This window comes from Suncus etruscus, chromosome 7 (assembly GCF_024139225.1).
Source record: "Suncus etruscus isolate mSunEtr1 chromosome 7, mSunEtr1.pri.cur, whole genome shotgun sequence".
Classification (NCBI taxonomy): Eukaryota; Metazoa; Chordata; class Mammalia; order Eulipotyphla; family Soricidae; genus Suncus; species Suncus etruscus.
In genome coordinates this window covers 119,814,825-119,832,911 of record NC_064854.1, presented here as the reverse complement: position 1 = coordinate 119,832,911, position 18,087 = coordinate 119,814,825, and the positions used below count along the sequence as shown (strand labels likewise).

At 39.2% G+C, this 18,087-nt stretch overlaps 1 protein-coding gene across 1 annotated transcript in view; it reads left to right on the top strand.

The window, feature by feature from the left end:
- LRRC2 (leucine rich repeat containing 2) overlaps window positions 1-17,519 on the top strand; it is a 31,278-nt gene extending 13,759 nt beyond the window's left edge. The window contains exons 4-8 of the mRNA XM_049777405.1: window positions 4,423-4,559; window positions 9,219-9,364; window positions 11,228-11,383; window positions 12,885-13,021; window positions 17,470-17,519. Coding sequence (XP_049633362.1) covers window positions 4,423-4,559; window positions 9,219-9,364; window positions 11,228-11,383; window positions 12,885-13,021; window positions 17,470-17,519 — 626 coding nt within the window. The remainder of the gene's footprint in view (window positions 1-4,422; window positions 4,560-9,218; window positions 9,365-11,227; window positions 11,384-12,884; window positions 13,022-17,469) is intronic.
- Window positions 17,520-18,087: the final 568 nt, after the last annotated feature.

Here is an 18,087-nt window from a genome sequence, read left to right as displayed (position 1 = left end):
GGTGGAGGAATAAGCATACTCTTCAAATAAACTAGAGGTCAGTGAAAATAAATTCAGCTACAGGGTCTGGGAAGTTAAGCAAGACTGAGGAGATATGAAAGAAGCATTTTGAACAGTTGTGTTTTGTAAAGTAGGTGGATTGTTGTATGATCTATGAAGGATGGCTGAAGATTAGAGTGGAGACATTAGGGAATGAGAAGAACCAGTCAGCATATTCATTTTCTTGGAGCAGAACAATTATTTTATAATATTGACATTGAGGGCTCAAGCCTGGCCTTAAAATGATCTTTGTGGAACTCACAAAAAAAAAATATCATGAAATGAGTTTTAAGCGGCTAATGAGCAAGATTAATTGAAAAGTTTTTATTTAAATATTTTAAAGGATGTCAATTCCTTAAGCTATTCCTTGGGCTCTAGAAACAAGAAGTCTCTGGTGAACTGTCCCAGGCTGGATTGTGTTCCCTCTCTGCCTGATGGCTATGGGAGAAGAAGTTGTATGAACGGAGGTTTCATTGTCATTGGACAAGAGCCCAGGACATTCCAGGAAGGAACAGTTATTTAAAAATACAACATGTCAGTGCTAAGGTGTCTGTCTTGGTCCAGCTGAGCTATTAAAAAATACCACAAACTAGGTAGCCTGTAATTTATTGTGTTATAATTTAGTTTTCACAGTCTTGAGGCTGAATGTCAGAGGTGAGCTTGCCAGCGCAGTCAAGCAAAAGTCTCTTCTTTGGGTTGCAAACATCTCATCTCTCCCCATGGAAGAGAACATAGGGGTTTTGTGGAGTCTTCTTCATAAGGGCATTGACCCCATTTCTGAGGGATCCATTCTCATGACCTCTGCCTATTTATAATATAATATCACCTTCAGGGGAAAGAATTTAAATATGAAACTGGGAGGCCACACTCAGACCATAACAGTGTCTTCTATATATTTTTTCAGTCCAGTTCTGTTAAGTTACTGACATTTCACAATCTTTTTTTTTAAGAAGGAATGTAGAAGTTTAGCATAGGTGTTGTAAATGGCCTATGTTGTTTTGTTAATATTCACTCAGCAAAGAAATAATTATTTGAGAGTTGCATAATCTGGTTTATAGGTATATTGATCCAATACATGGAAAATTATGCATTTATACCAATAGTTGTTTATGGGAAATTGGGTTATACTCTTCAGTGCTCACGATTTACTCCTGGGTCTGTGCTTAGGGGTCACTCCTGACAGTGCTGTCAAGAAAGTGCTGTTTTTTGTTTTTGTTTTTTTTTTTTGGTTTTTGGGCCACACCCGTTTGACGCTCAGGGGTTACTCCTGGCTATGTGCTCAGAAATCGCCCCTGGCTTGGGGGAACCATATGGGACGCCGGGGGATCGAACCGCAGTCCTTCCTTGGCTAGCGCTTGCAAGGCAGACACCTTACCTCCAGCGCCACCTACCCGGCCCCGAAAGTGCTGTTGAGCAAACCAATATTAGCCTCGTTTAAGACAAGCACTTAACCCCTCTAATATATCTCCAGCTCTGCATTTACATTTATACATGAATTTGGCTCTAATAATAAGATTGGAGAAATGATCAAGGGACTGGAAAGAAAATTTATGTTAGCTCCATTTTGCTAGCTGGAGGAAAAAATTAATTTTTCTAGCTCAAAGACAAAGTTATAGCTTTAGAAAGTATCACCTACAGCTTTTTAGTAATTTTCAGACACAGTGCAATTGTATGCATTTTTATCCAAAAGGATGTCTTATCTAATTTTTTTATTTTGTTTTTGTTTTTGTTTTTGGGCCACACCCGGCAGTGCTCAGGGGTTAGTCCTGGCTGTCTGCTCAGAAATAGCTCCTGGCAGGCACGAGGGACCATATGGGATGCTGGGATTCGAACCAACCACCTTAGGTCCTTGGTCGGCTGCTTGCAAGGCAAACGCCACTGTGCTATCTCTCTGGCCCCATCTAATTTCAGTACATCAATATCACTTTTAATTTATTAACATACTTAATATAATAAGAATTATTCCAGGTAAGTAAATTAGAGTGGACACTGATATTCACAGCATTATCATTTTCACCCAAAATAAACAGTGACACCAATTAAACAAATTCAGAAATGGCCCATATTTAATACACTGTTTTGTATCTTTCTCCTTTTCATTCATAATTTTATTCAAATTTATTCATTCATAATTTTATTCAAATCTACTCATTCACAAATAATCAGAAATTTGTGTTTTGTGTTTTTACTCTATAAAAATAGCCAGTACTTTTGGTTTTCCTATTTTATTTCATTATTGGTTTGGACCATGCTTGGCTGTGTTCAGAGTTTACTTCTGGCTCTGTGATTGAATCACTTCTGGTGGTAATGGGGATTGAACCAAAATTGGTGTCTGGCAAGTAAAGTACCTTTAGCCCTGTACAATCTCGCTTTTTTTTTTTCTCTTTAGATTTTAAACATTCATTACAAGTGTTAAAGTAGGGATTGGAGAGATAGTACAACAGGTAGGGAGATTGTCTGGCATAATCTGGCACCCTGATCCCCACCAGGAGTGATCCCTAAGTCCAGAGCTAGGAGAAAACCCTGAATAACACTGGGTGTGGTCCCAAAACAAAACACAGACAAATAATATTTTGAAGTTTTAGGGGCCAGAAATAGACTATAGAGGTGAAAGGTGCATGTTTGCTTTGCATCCAAGCAACTCCATTTTGATCCTTAGTACCACAAATGTTCCTTGGAACATGATCCATGAGCACAGAGTTAGGAATAGTACTTACATATTGCTAGATATGCACCCTCCTCAGACAAAAGAGTGAAATATTTCATGTCTTGGATCTTGTATGACATGATTTTTAGAGTGTTAGCTATATTTGTCTGTGTACTAGTTTCTGGTTTGGAAGAAGTTGTATATTTATTAAGCCATCTCATAATAGGGAATCAATGTTTTCCTTCATCAATTCAATATCTACCTGTCATTCTTTGGGGGTTTACTCTTCCTGCCCATGAAAGAGACTTGTGAATATTTTTAGGAAGTATGATATGTCATAAACAAGTCAATGTGATATATAGTCGAAGATACCTTGGGAATGATGGAATTCTATAAAGAATCTACTTGATGGGATGACTTTCCATGTATGCGGAACTTATGCATATTTTAATATCTAACTCCTGTCTCATTAAGAATCTTCAAGGGCCATCCCTGATCTTTGTGCTGCTGAGTTGTGTTATTTAAATTTTTTAATTTTATTTATTGTATGAATAAGTGAAACTATTCACACGAGTTGTAATACCTTACATTCCTAAGGAGACTTGCACACTTCCTAAGGGCAGTGGGGGCCTGATGGATGAATAATTCCCCACATTCTTTCCATCTATAGTTTCATAACAGTTTCAAAAGTTTAAGAGTAAGAAAAAAATATAAAACAAATATTTACTAAGTATAAAACTGTTCAGAAAAAAGTTCAGCCGATAGATAATAGAGTGCTTAAGAAAACAAACACAGCATTTTATCAAGTGCTTTCCCGACTTTGTTTATTCAAATGTTTTGCATTTTTGTTTTTGCTGTTTTGAAAAGATTTTATGGGAACTGGAGAGATAGTAGAGAGTTTAAGATTGTGTGTGTGTGTGTGTGTGTGTGTGTGTGTGTTGTTTTAGGCTTAGGCTTACTCTTTTTTTTTGTTTTTTGTTTTTTGTTTTTTGTTTTTTGGGTCACACCCGGTAGTGCTCAGGGGTTATTCCTGGCTCCAGGCTCAGAAATTGCTCCTGGCAGGCACAGGGGACCATATGGGGCGCAGGGATTTGAACCGATGACCTTCTGCATGAAAGGCAAAAGCCTGGGGCCGGCGAGGTGGCGCTAGAGGCAAGGTGTCTGCCTTGTAAGCGCTAGCCAAGGAAAGGACCACGGTTCGATCCCCCGGTGTCCCATATGGTCCGCCCAAGCCAGGGGCAATTTCTGAGCGTGTAGCCAGAAATAACCCCTGAGCATCAAACGGGTGTGACCCGAAAAACCAAAAAAGAAAAAAAAAAAAAAAAAAAAAAAAGAAAGGCAAAAGCCTTACCTCCATTCTATCTCTCCAGCCCCTCAGGCTTACTCTTGACTCTAAACTCAGGGGTCACTCTTGGTAGGGCATCACTTAGAGATCAAACTCACCTCATCTGTGTGCAAAGCAAGCAGCTTATAGAAAGATTCTTGTCTTGTAACTAACCGCTATCCCTCATTTGAATCCCTGTCACCTCATATCTCTGGTACCCCCAGAGAGCCCATCAAAGGTCACTTTCTCAGCCCCGAGCCAGGAATAGTCTCTGAGCATCACCCACCATCTGGCGTGGCTCCCAAACCCCTAAATAAATAAATGAATGCATGTATGTTTTGAAAAAGTTCTGAAAAAATAAACAAAAAGTTCTGAAAGGGTCTACTCTCTGTTTATATCTTTCTGATGACAGGTTGTTTGAAGAATCTAAGAGAGCTTAATGTGAGCTTCAACTGCCTAAAGAGCATTCCTCCAGAACTGGGAGATTGTGAAAATTTAGAGAAACTGGATTGTTCTGGAAATCTAGAATTAACTGAGCTCCCTTTTGAAGTAAGAAAGTAAACATCTTCGCACAAACCTCATGATATTTGGAATAGGGTAGGGGAATAGCAGGGCAAAGGGAGTGGGAGATTCAGTACTCTGGGGAACCCAGGGCCTCATGTATGCTAGTTATATATTCTATTATCACCGTGTCACATTCCTGGCTCTTTTTTTTTTTTTTTTTTTTGCTTTTTGGGCCACACCCGGCGGTGCTCAGGGGTTACTCCTGGCTGTCTGCTCAGAAATAGCTCCTGGCAGGCATAGGGGACCCTATGGGACACCGGGATTCGAACCAACCACCTTTGGTCCTGGATCAGCTGCTTGCAAGGCAAACACCGCTGTGCTATCTCTCCGGGCCCGGATGTACACATTTAGTATAATAATTGTTTCTACCTAAAGCAGCTTGGCATTGTGAAATTGGGTATTATATAAAGAAAACTGTTTTTTACATCCCAGTAATCCTTCCATTGTACAATTGGCTGCAAACTGGATAACTATTTTAAAATTGTATATATTTTAAATTTTTATTTTGATCATATTGACTTACATATCTTTCACAGTAGTATTTTAGGTACATATTAACATTGACTCAGGGGAATACCCATTATCAAATTTGTCCTCTCCCCATCCCCGTTCCCTTCCTGCAACCCATATTCCCCCCCCCCCCCAGCTGCTAGAGTAGATGGTCCCCTCTTTGTCTAGCTTACTATTAGTGATCATATATCTGTTTGGTCCTGGTACCCTCCTTTGTTTCCCCCTCTATTTGAGAGGTGGAGCTCGATAATTCGAGTTATGTGGTTTTAGACTGGAGTAAAAAAAATAAGAAAAAAATAAAACATAAATAAAAAAATCAAATAAGCTGAAAATGGGCGGAGTCCTTCTAGAGGCTTTCAACCTCAGTTTGAGAGAGGACATGAAAAACGTAATTGAAACACCACATCAATACAGAAAGCAATATCAAATTAAATATCCAGTGATCACTACAGAAATAAAGACAAGCACCACACAATAGTCTCGGTTCTGAAATCAAACCATGCCGGAGTGCAAAAAGAAAGAGAAAGATAAAATAAAATAAAATAAAATTGGAGACATTAACTTCAATATCTACTAAAATCGTATTTTGAGAAGCAGTTCAAATTTTATTTACATGTCATCAAAATAAGTCAATACAAGGTAATTTCTTGGGGACTGGAGCAATAGCACAGTGATAGGGTGTTTGCCTTGCACTTGATTGACCCAGAATGACCTGGGTTTTATTCTCAACATCCCATCTGGTCCCCTGAGCCTGCCAGAATTTCTGACTGCAAAGCCAGGAATAACCCCTGAGCATCATCAGGTGTAGCCCGAATACCAAAATTTTCAAAATTTCAAAAGGTAATTTCTTCTGACTTTCATATCCAAATTAAAACATTAGACATTTCCCTACTCATTTTAATATTTGTAGGTTATATTTGAAAACCCCTACATATTTCTTTTACCATGTTAAAACCAACAAATAGTGGATATAAGAGATAAATAGTAAAGATTTTTGCTAATTTTCCATGTAGATATCAATTCAAATGTGAGTCTCTTAAGTTGTTTAGTTATTTATTTTTTCTTTTTGGTCTCTTGAGCCACAGATGGTTGTGCTCAGGGTCACTCACTGCTTGTGGGGCTTGGGTATATGTTGAGGAGGGGCATATAGGATGCTAGGGAAGACTTGTGGAAATAAGGAAGTTTATTTCCCCAAGTCATCCTGCACTGAGGCATGTATTTTTTTTTAAAAATAAATTAATTTTTTTTTATCTTCTCCTTTTCTTCTCTTCACTTCAAGACCCATGTATTATTTCATTGTATTTCTCCCTTTCCTCCCTACCTTTCTATTTCAGGCCTGTGCATTTGCATTTTGCCTTCTGGGATTTTTTTCATGGAGTTTCCTTCCACCTTTCTTTTTATCAAGAACCTCCAGGGGCCAATTCTCTGAGAATCCTTTTCTATTTTGCCCCTCACCCTACTGTGATGTTGATTAGATTAGCCACATATTTTCTTGCACACATGAACATTTCAAATGGGAAAAATTTTTTTTTTCTTTGGTTTTTGGGCCACATCTGGCGGTGCTCAGGAGTGACTCCTGGCTGTCTGTTCAGAAATAGCTCCTGGCAGGCACGGGGGACCATATGGGACACCGGGATTCGAACCAACCACCTTTGGTCCTGGATCAGCTGCTTGCAAGGCAAACGCCGCTGTGCTATCTCTCCGGGCCTCAAATGGGAAAATTCTTAACCGCATTAATTACTAAATCAGTTTTTTAAATATATTTTTTATTTAAGTAACATGATCATAGTTGGGTTACAGTCATAACCAGAACACCCCCCTTTACCAGTGCAACATTATCCCTCCCCCCTTCCCATCCTCTATCTTTATTCGAGACAGGCATTCTACTACAGTTATTTGTTTTTAATTTCATTAGTTGTATTTTTTTTCCCTTAAAGGATAAGAGTAAAAAAATATAGTAAAGGTGTGGTAGTGGCAATCACCGTTGTTTGTGTAGGTCCAGAAAAATGGGAAAATGGAAAAAAATCCTTGATCTGATTACAAAAAGGCCTCACCCCAGAAGTTTATTGGCATAAGACCGACTCTGGGTTCCAGGCATACCAGTCCGTCCAACTCGAGTTATTCTCAAGGTCCAGGTGAAACTTTTTCACACTTTAGCTATTGTTGGTATCAGGTTCTTATATTTAAAGACTCTGGATTCTGTGCATATCTTTCATCGATGTCAGGCTGATGTGGAGCATCCCCTAGTTTCAGCATACCATTAAATGCTGAGCGATCTGCCCTGCATGCAGACTGTTGCTGAGTCGTCTGGGTGTTGGGAGCACTCTTTGGAGTAAGTCAATGCCAAAGCAGTGGTAGGTCTTCCCTGGTAGAGGCTTGGGTCCTGGTAATGCTATAGACAATTGTGGTTGTTTCCATAGATGGTATCCATTGTTCAGGTGGTGTGGGCGATGCCCATTCTTCTGAGGCCTAAGCCAAATCATTATGCCAATATTTAGGCTAAAAGGCCTAATTACATTACCAAATATGTGTTCCCATCTCTATTAGATAAGAACTTGTTTGCACATGTATTATTTTCCCATTTTAATGTGCCTATGCAAAAGAGAAGCAATGCCACAAGATATTGTTGGTGCATCTGGGGGCCAACGAATAAAGTCCAACATTCCCCGTAACTTGGTTCAAACATGAAATCTATATAGAGACACTCTTCTACCAGAATTGCTTATAAAACAGATCTCAAAGGGGGAAAATCAAACAATCAAATAACAAATCCAGTGGACAAAATTGTCACTATATGAGGATGTTCGAAAAGAGTTATAGATGTTAAGGGAATACATCTGAGATATAGAAAGGAGATACACGTGTCCCTTTTGAGTTTTAGAAATAGTCAAGAAGGAGAAGGGTATTTCCAAGACACCACTTTGGTCTGTGATTTGGACAAGCGAAGAGAACATGGAGTCATGTCCTCCCCTTGTTGCCTGCTGAAGCTTCTGACTCACCGAGAGACGTTTGCTTCCTAATAGCTGGAAGTTGAAAGTTCACCAGCCCCCTCCCAGCCCCTTTCAGGAGCAAGGAAGCCTGGGGTCTCTTTTAAATTGCACCTCACCGGAACCCACTTGCTGGGACTCTGAGCAGGTGTCCAGAAATAACCCTGGGGACTGGGAGAAAAGAGAGAGAAGGCTGTGTGGGGCAGCCGAGGCTGCATTTTCACCTTATCTTGGCCAAAAAGCCTACACAGCATGAAAACTTGCCGTGACGTGTTGCCTGCTGAAGCTTCAGACTCCACCCAAAAAATTACTGTGAAAGATATGTAATCCACCTTGGCCAAAACAAAATCATTAGCACAGAAAAATGGTTAAATGTGGGATAATAAGAGATGGGAGTGAGGGAGTAAAGGAATAAAAGAGCGCCTGGATGGTGTTCAGATAATGACAAGCAACGAAACCCAATGATATCCATATATTTGTCATAATGTTCCGAGTGGGGGCAGTTTCACAATGCACAGATTTAATAAGGAAATTTCCCTGGTAAGTCCTATTGCCAGAACCTATTGTGATGCTATTCCTCCCAGCTCCCAGGAAGGAAGGAGATCCTTTCCGAGCTAGAAGGCCAGAATGTCAGAGCCCCCACCCCCAGACCCTCCCTTTGGAGCCGGGAGGAAAATGGGGAAAGCCTAGGAAAACCAATAAACTCCTCCAAGGGACCCACCTCGCTGGCTTGCCCAGCAATGTGGCCAGGAAAAGCCCTGGAGCACCGGAGGAAGGAGGTAAAGGGGTGCTGGGGTGACCCATGTCCTGCACCCCTTCCTAGGCCCTGTTAAAGAGGCCCTTGGCATGGCAGAGGGCTGCCAAACGCCATGCTGGCCGAACCTCCCGGCTCCCAGGACTAGATCAGTTTTTATTGCTAATGTATGAAAGTTTACAATCTCCCAGGGCAGCCTCCTAATGCTATGCACCTCCAGTATGTAGCAGAATGAGAAACATAGTCAATCCTTCAAAATGCATATCCTATTGCTCATCTTGTTAGAGAAGAATGGAAAAGTCCTTGGAAAGAAACATCAGTGTCAAAATGATTAGTGGTCCTTTATTACCACTCTTATGAAAATATTAGAGCATTTTGTTATTTTCTTTCCAGTTAAGTAATTTGAAGCAAGTTACGTTCATAGATATCTCAGCGAACAAATTTTCCAGTATCCCGATCTGTGTCCTGAGGATGACTAACTTGCAGTGGTTGGATATCAGCAACAATAACCTGAACGACCTGCCACAAGATATAGACAGGTAGCTACTCACATTCTGAAGGTGAGGTATAAGAAATAGTTACTAACATCTTCAATACCATTAATGTTTTAAAGATGCAGAACTCGTCAATTGTTTGTAGAAGTTAGTTTTTCAACTTATTGTTTCTAGGAAATTAGTTTGGGTCTTTTTTTAAATAAGACAGCTGTGTATTCATATACAGCTGTGTTATTCATATACATGTAAATACAGAAATATTTAAACGCATCTTCATTGTCTTGGTGAGACTGTATTGCTTCAATAGAAATAGAAATAAATTCTATTGTCAACTCAGTAGAATGTCACCATAACTTTACTTTATAGAATTAGAAAACTAGGGCCCGGAGAGATAGCACAGTGGCATTTGCCTTGCAAGCAGCCGATCCAGAACCAAAGGTGGTTGGTTTGAATCCCGTTGTCCCATATGGTCCCCTGTGCCTGCCAGGAGCTATTTCTGAGTAGACAGCCAGGAGTAACCCCTGAGCACTGCCGGGTGTGGCCCAAAAACCAAAAAAAAAAAAAAAAAAAAAAAAAAAAAAAAAAAAGAATTAGAAAACTAAATATAGTATGAGTGAAATATAACCAAATCACCCAGGTTCAGAATATCAGGAAGAATAATTTGATTAGGTTTATTGGTTGACTATATAGATCTGTCTAACAAAATTTGTTATTTGCTTAGAAGATTTTCAGATTATATTCTAAGAGTTAGTTCGTGCCTAAAATAATTACACCGGAGCATGTGAGAATAATTTCTCAGACAATTAAATCATTATTTAATTCCATTGCTATTAAGATACACCTCCTGGGCCCGGAGAGATAGCACAGCGGTGTTTGCCTTGCAAGCAGCTGATCCAGGACCAAAGGTGGTTGGTTTGAATCCCGGTGTCCCATATGGTCCCCCGTGCCTGCCAGGAGCTATTTCTGAGCAGACAGCCAGGAGTAACCCCTGAGCACTGCCGGGTGTGGCCCAAAAACAAAAACAAACAAACAAACAAAAAGATACACCTCCTATATATCTGGCCTCGAGAGGGCAGGATTAAATTGTGTGAATAAAACACAATTTTTAACTTCTTAGAACCTGTAGTCTTCTTTTTTAAGGAGTATAAGTAAGTTGACAAGACACAATCCAAAATAGTCCTTAGAATTGGGGACTATCTCTGTGCCTGTACTCTTGGTTCTTATGATATATGGGTCTTTCAACTAATTTATGAGACAGTGGGATTGCTTTATTTTGAAAAGTCAAAGAGGAACTTTGTGAAATATTTGTGAAATGCTTCAGGATTTTTCAAATTAATTAATGAAAGAAGGAATGGAGTGGATTAAACTATGGAGTAATAATGGAGAGGGAATCAAATATATCTAAGATTTTGATAATTTTTTTGTAGTATGCAGTGTTCTACCTATTTTAAAGTTAGATAATATCAGGGAAGACTACCTGCTTTCAAGATACAATTCAAGATATACAAAGGAAAGCATGTTGCCAAGGTTCTCCTATTTCAATCCAGCTCTGGTAGGATTTGCCCCAGACCCTGTTTCCCAAGGGCTACTTGGGAATATGGGTAAAGTCTTAGAGGAAAAGAATATGCTAGTTTCCTTAGGCCCCTTTATTGCTTTTGTATATGTAGGGCAATTTGCTATGTCATCAATTGGCAATTAAGTCAACAAAACTTAAACAAACCTAAATTGTGTCACTTGGCACAACTTTATTTAAATTTTAAAGTCATACCCCCTTACCTTTCCTTGGTAAGGGGTATATATAACAATTAAACCAACTAGAGATTTATTACTAGAGTTTGTTTACCATTGATGTTGGTATTCATGACTCTGAGGTCAAGTTCTTGGGTTTTCATCTCTTTTATTTCTTAGGCTACAAGAGCTGCAGACCTTTCTCTTGTATAAGAACAAGCTGACCTACCTTCCTCCGACCTTGCTTAACCTAAAGAAGCTCACCTTGCTGGTTGTCAGTGGAGACCATTTGGTGGAGCTCCCCACGACCCTCTGTGACTCATCCACACCTTTAAAGTGAGTAGAATGGAGATCCTAATAGTCACACATCAGAACTTGTGTTTCTGGTTCAGGATTTGTAATGATCCTTGTACTCTGAAGTCCAGACCCTACTTTATTATGGTGTATTGGGTTTATTATTATGGAATTGGAAGTTTTGTGCCAATGCTTGGAGGAAGGAGAGCTCAGAAGGATGTTTGGGTAAGGCTACCTGCTGGTTGAAGGCCTAGTAGGCATGTGCTCAGGAATCCTTCGTATGTCCTGAGCATCCACATGACTATTGGCCTGGAGGGATTAGTAACTACTAAATCGTCCATAGTTTCTGAAGGAAGCTGCTAGTCATCCCAAACTAAAAAAATACAATGTACAAATATGATATATACTTATTCAAAACTAAGGTGAATGTGGAAATGAATAGTACTAATGCTACCCTCCCTCTGAAGCTGGTTCCCACACAGCTTCTTGATTCCTTTTTTTTTTGGTTTTTGGGCCACACCCATTTGACGCTCAGGGGTTACTCCTGGCTATACGCTCAGAAATTGCCCCTGGCTTGGGGGGACCATATGGGACGCCGGGGGATCGAACCGCTGTCCGTCCTGGGGGATCGAACCGCTGTCCGTCCTATGGTAGCGCTTGCAAGGCAGACACCTTACCTCTAGCGCCACCTTCCCGGCCCCAACTTCTTGATTTCTTACTGATGGTTTTCCCCCGAAGAATTTGGGGCTCTGGGGTCTGCTGTCATGTCTATCCTGAGACCATTTCCTCACATCCTAGTGACTTGATGCTTTCCCAGAAACATTACCTAGGTATCTCCAATAGAGGTGGCTCCACTTCTTCCCTGTGTCAGAGACTCCCTGCCTTGGATCCCCCATGCTTGATAAATCCTTCATGCAAGCTACTCAGTTCCTGGATTCACATGTTCTCAGTTGCAAAGTCTAATGTGTTTTCTAAAGAAGAAGAATAAAAAGTTAATTCTGTCAAAATTTTAAGAAGTTAAATGGGCTTATCTATATAAAAATTAGTACTTCTTTGGGATTTATCCATAATTAGAAATTAAATGAAAAGAAAAGGAACTAAAGAAATATAGGTATCAAAAATATGATATGTAAACTCTACTATAAACCAACAAAAATGATGCAAACACACAAAACAGTAGGGAATGCAATGGCAATCTAAGACTATGGGAGGAATTTCTATATTTTTCAAATAATTATATTATTTTTCACATCAAACATCTTTCTAGGACCAGAGAGACAATCCTAGACCATACTAGACTATACTACTCTAGACCACAGTATAGTGAGTAAAGTGCTTGTTTTTGCACATGGCTGACTCAGGATTGATGTTCTGTACCCCATTTGGTCCTTAATTACCTCCAGGAGAGATACCTGAGCACAGAGCCAAGAGTTATCCCTGAATACCACAGGGTGTGGTCCCAAAATAAAAAATAAATAGACAAACAAAAAAGAAAAATGTATAGGTGAAATGTGATTGATGTTTTCAATACTTTCTTAAACAGATTTGTAAGCCTTATGGATAATCCTATTGATAATGCCCAGTGTCAAAATGATGATAAAACAATGGAAAGTGAAAAAGATCGCCAACATTTTGATAAAGAATTTATGAAAGCCTATATTGAAGATGTTAAAGAAAGAGGTATGTTACTTATATTTAAAAATATTTAAAATGGGCCCGGAGAGATAGCACAGCGGCGTTTGCCTTGCAAGCAGCCGATCCAGGACCTAAAGTGGTTGGTTCAAATCCTGGTGTCCCATATGGTCCCCTGTGCCTGCCAGAAGCTATTTCTGAGCAGACAGCCAGGAGTAACCCCTGAGCACCGCCGGGTGTGGCCCCCCCCAAAAAAAAAACAAAAAAAAATTTAAAATGTACACAGTGGGCTGGAGACATAAAACAGTGGGTAAGATGTTTGCCTTGCAAAACTGGACTGACTTGGATTTGATCCCTGGCATCCTGTTTGTCCCCCACACCTGCCAGGAGTGATTTCTGAGCACAGAGCCAGGAGTAACCCTTGAGCACTGCTGGGTGTGGCCCCAAAACAAAACAAAACAAAACAAAAATGCATACAGAGTTCCACTCACTCATACAACACACTTAAGTCAAGTGTGTCGATAATATAAGTCAAGGTGATTACAACTCATTTTTTAGGGACAGTTTATTTTGTAAGTAATTTTTTCTTGTTATCAAAATAATAAATAAATGAATAAAAGGCAAAATGAGTATTTCCTTAGAACCCTCAAATACTTGATATATCCTTAAATAGTTGACAGAAATGGACATTTGCTACATTTGAGTGTATGTATGGGAAACATACACTCAGAATTCAAGGAATAATTATTAATCATTATAATCACTAAGCTAAATGATAATCCTGTAGTTTAAATGATTAGGAAATAAGATTTCATTAAAATGTATTTAATGATAACAGAGTACCATCCACTTTAAATGATTGGAAAATAAGACTCCATTAAAATGTATTCGAATTAGCTTTTGGAAAAATTATTTCATAAATCAGGGGCCCCTAAACTATCTCGTACTGCTCAGTGACAGAGCACTATTAGGCGAGTCCATCTGAGATTCTTAAGGAGTCAGATTATCTTACCTACTACACACCTAGATAGATGACAAAATATATTGGGGTTACTGTCACATCTGTGGTCTGTCTTAGACCAAACTTTGCTAATAGACAAATGACTGCATAAAAGCCACAAAAGGATAAACACAGGGTTAGTAAATAGATCAGCTCAGTTTTTTTCTTTTGGTGGGGGGAGACATGTACACCTAGTTGAAAGGGCTTACTTCTGGCTCTGTACTCAGGGATTACTCCTGACTGTGCTTAGGAATATTTGAAGTTCTGAAGATCAAATCCAAGTTGACTATGTGCAAAGCAAGAGCCCTACCTATTGTACTCTTGCTTCAGCTCCAACCAGCTCAGTATTGGCTGACAACTTAGAAATACTTGGTTATCCTTGTATCTCAGGAAATAGAAAATTTCCCCTACTGGCTATTTCTAAATGATTCTTGAAGGCTTCAAACCTCTTTCTTTAGTCACAGCAGCATGCATAGGAAAAGAGCAATCTTTGTTCTTCTAAATACTATTTCCCTTCTGGTGCAGCAACTTGAGAGTCATCCTTTCATTTTGCAGTTTCTTTTCTTTCTGTCAAATAGGAGGTACAGGCCTGAGAAAGAATGCCAGACCTATGGTTTTAGGTAGGAGCTTGGTTGGCTTTGGGGCTAAGCAGGTACTCTTAGAAAATCAAGAATGTGAGAAATCTCCATCAGTAGTAAACTCTGAAGACAATTCACATATTGAACTACTTAGAGGTTTCATGACATTCATAAAAAATGCCTTGCATGCAGCCAATCCTAGTTTGATACTCAGTACTGCATATTGTCTCCTGAGCACTGCCAGGGATTGTTCCTGAAACAAAGCCAAAAGTTGTTCTTTAATACTGCCAGGTGTGGCCCAAGCATACCCTCATTCAGAACAAAGCCCTTTATTTGACAAGTTAAACTGTTCCCAACTAAATTAAGTAAATATTCCTATATTGTTATTTCTAATTTATTTGACTATTCTTAATCCCAATTGCTTAACTATTATAAAATTTATTAGAAATTTGGGGTCGGAGCAGTGGTGGTGTGACACAGTTCGATCCCCCTGGCGTCCCATATGGTCCCCTAAGCCAGGAGTGATTTCTGAGCGCATAGCCAGGAGTAACCCCTTGAGCTTCACCGGATGTGGCCCAAAAACCAAAAACAATTTTTTTAGAAGAAACGTACGTTAAATGAAGAATTAAAAGAATTAATTTTGTCAAGATCTTTTTTTTTGCCCGGGGGGGGGGGGGGGCGGAAGCCGTCACAGCCGGTGATGCTCAGGGATTACTTCTGGCTCTGTGCTCACAAATTGCTCCTGGCAGGCACAGGGAATCATATGGGATGCTGGGATTCGAACTACCATTTGTCCTGGGTCGGCCACATGCAAGGCTCCAATTTTGTTAAAATCTTGAGACTATATTTTTCTCTTGTCCCAAACCAATTTTTGTGCTATTATAAAAAATAAAATAGGGGGCTGGGAAGGTGGCGCTAGAGGTAAGGTGTCTGCCTTGCAAGCGCTAGCCTAGGATGAACCGTGGTTCGATCCCTCGGCGTCCCATATGGTCCCCCCAGGCCAGGGGCGATTTCTGAGTGCATAGCCAGGAGTAACCCCTGAGCATCAAATGGGTGTGGCCCCAAAACCAAAAAACAAACAAACAAAAAATAAAATAAAATAAAGCAAGAGACATGAATATTAAGCCTTGAATCCATGTGGCCAACAAGAAAATATTTTGCATTAAAAATAACTTTAGTGATTGTATGTTATGTACATATCTGTAAATGCTGTACTAATTATACCCTTCATATATTATAGTAGATGGAAACAAATGCCCTAGCCAATTTTTTAGCTGGTTTTGACCTATGAAAATATGTTAACTGCTAATTGGTCAGGCAGGTGCTGTGAATTTGAGTATTTTTTAAATTATCATACTGTATTCCCTCTTTTATTCCTCATCAGACTAATGTCTGAATTAATTACAGAGTCAACAGCTACACTAAATAGAAGTTCTAGTAAGTCTACTAGAACCCCCAACGTGTGTGAATCAAGAATGATGAGGAAGGGAAACACCTTGAATGCCCTAAAATTTCAGTGAACTTAAGACTCAGCAACACTCTGGCCTCAGAGTTTTCTGGTTCATCAGACTGCATCTAAATATACATTTATAACAAAGTTCCAAGCACAAATGTTGTTGATATTTGGGGTCTGAGCATTTCACCATGAGCACCATTGATCTAAAATCTACACTTATCTCCAACCTGACCAAATGGTTGATGCCTAGACCAGTGCCATGGCTTCCATGGCCTTTCATGTATTTTCATCTGTGGTTCCTTCTATCTGGGTGCTCCTAGGGACTCACAGGCAACTATATGGCCCTTGGTTGAGAGACACAGAGATAGACCATTGGTTCTCAATCTTTTTACTCAGACTGGTGAAAGTAGGAGATAATTTATGGACTACTAAGGCAGAAATAAAGACAGTATTTGTAATTTATAGTACTTTTTGTGTAACCATTTAAAAATATAATATTATAAAGTGAAATTCTAATCCAGAAGCAGCAATATTTATTTTTCTTTTTTTGAGGACCAAGTAGAAATTTATGTGGACTGGCATCAATCTGTGAAAGAGTGGTTGAAAACCACAGATATAAATTATTTTTCAACAAAATTAGTCTCTGAAGTGGGAGAGACTGGGAAATAACTAGTGGAATAAGTAAGGTTGAGAAAAGATTTAATTATGAAAATTATTTAGAAGAATAATCTCATATGTAAGAATTCAAGAGTAGCCCAAGTTGGGGGTCTCAAAAGATAGTATTGCAGATAGGGAACTTACCTTACATATGGCAAACCCCAGTTCTGACCTATCATGTGTCCCATATAGTCCCTCAGGCCTGCTAGGAATGATCCTTGAATAGTGAGCTAGGAATAAGTTCTAAGTACCACCAAATGTCCTCTACTCAAGCCCCAATAAAAGGGAAAGAAAAAAAATAGCCCAAGTATCTCATGAACTATTTTCCTTTCACCTTTTAAACAAAATCCCCATTTATTATTATTATTATCATTATTATTATTTATTATTGAGTAAAGGCTGTTGCTGTTGTTTGGGGTCACATCTGGCAGTACTTAGGGTTACTTCCTGTATCTTTGCTTAGATCAAATATGGTGCCAGGGATCAAAGCAGAGGTCAGTAATATACAAGGCAAGCATCTTAACGCCTGCACTATCTCTCCAGCCCTGTAATTCTGACATAGCTAGTTGAGTTGGTTGTAAAAGAGCAAGAATAAATAATTTTTTAAAATCTAATTCTACTTTAGATTTAGGTATATCAAAACTTGTCTACACACTTGTGATGATTGACCTAGAGGTAATGAATACATTTGTCTCTGTCCTTAAAATAGGAAGTGGCAATAATTTGTGTATTGACTTATACAATATTGGTATACTTTATAGTAAAAAGAATGGATGACAATAATACCTTTTTCCTTTTGTTACAGAATCTGTTCCCAGCTATACTACCAAGGTATCTTTTAGCCTCCAGCTTTGATATACACCATCAGACGTTTTCCTCTTCTGACACAATCTCCCATTCTGCAGAGCTGTAATATTTGGATTATGGGTCATCACTTATAGGAATAATGATTTGTGTTTGAGGACAAAATTAAAACCATGATCATAACGGTTGAAAAAAAATGATGATCAAAAATTAAATATATGGGGATGGAGTGATAGCACAGCGGTAGGGCATTTGCCTTGCGCACAGCTGACCCAGGATGGACCCAGGTTCAATCCCTGGCATCCCGTTTGGTCCCCTGAGCCTGCCAGGAGCTATTTCTGAGTGCAGAGCCAGAAGTAACCCCTGAGCACTGCTGGGTGTGGCCTAAAAAAATAAAAAGCAAAAAAAAAATTAAATATAAATAACTTAGGACTAGAAAACTGATAAATGAGTTTCTATATTGACACATAAATATTCATTTGTATGAATTTCTAGATAATGCACATTTAGTATTTTAGAAAATATATTATTTAAAAAAATGAAAACCCAATGACCAAATTCTGAAGTTGACTGCCTTGTTTTCAGGAGTCGAAGGGCAAAGGGACTGTGAAGAGAATAT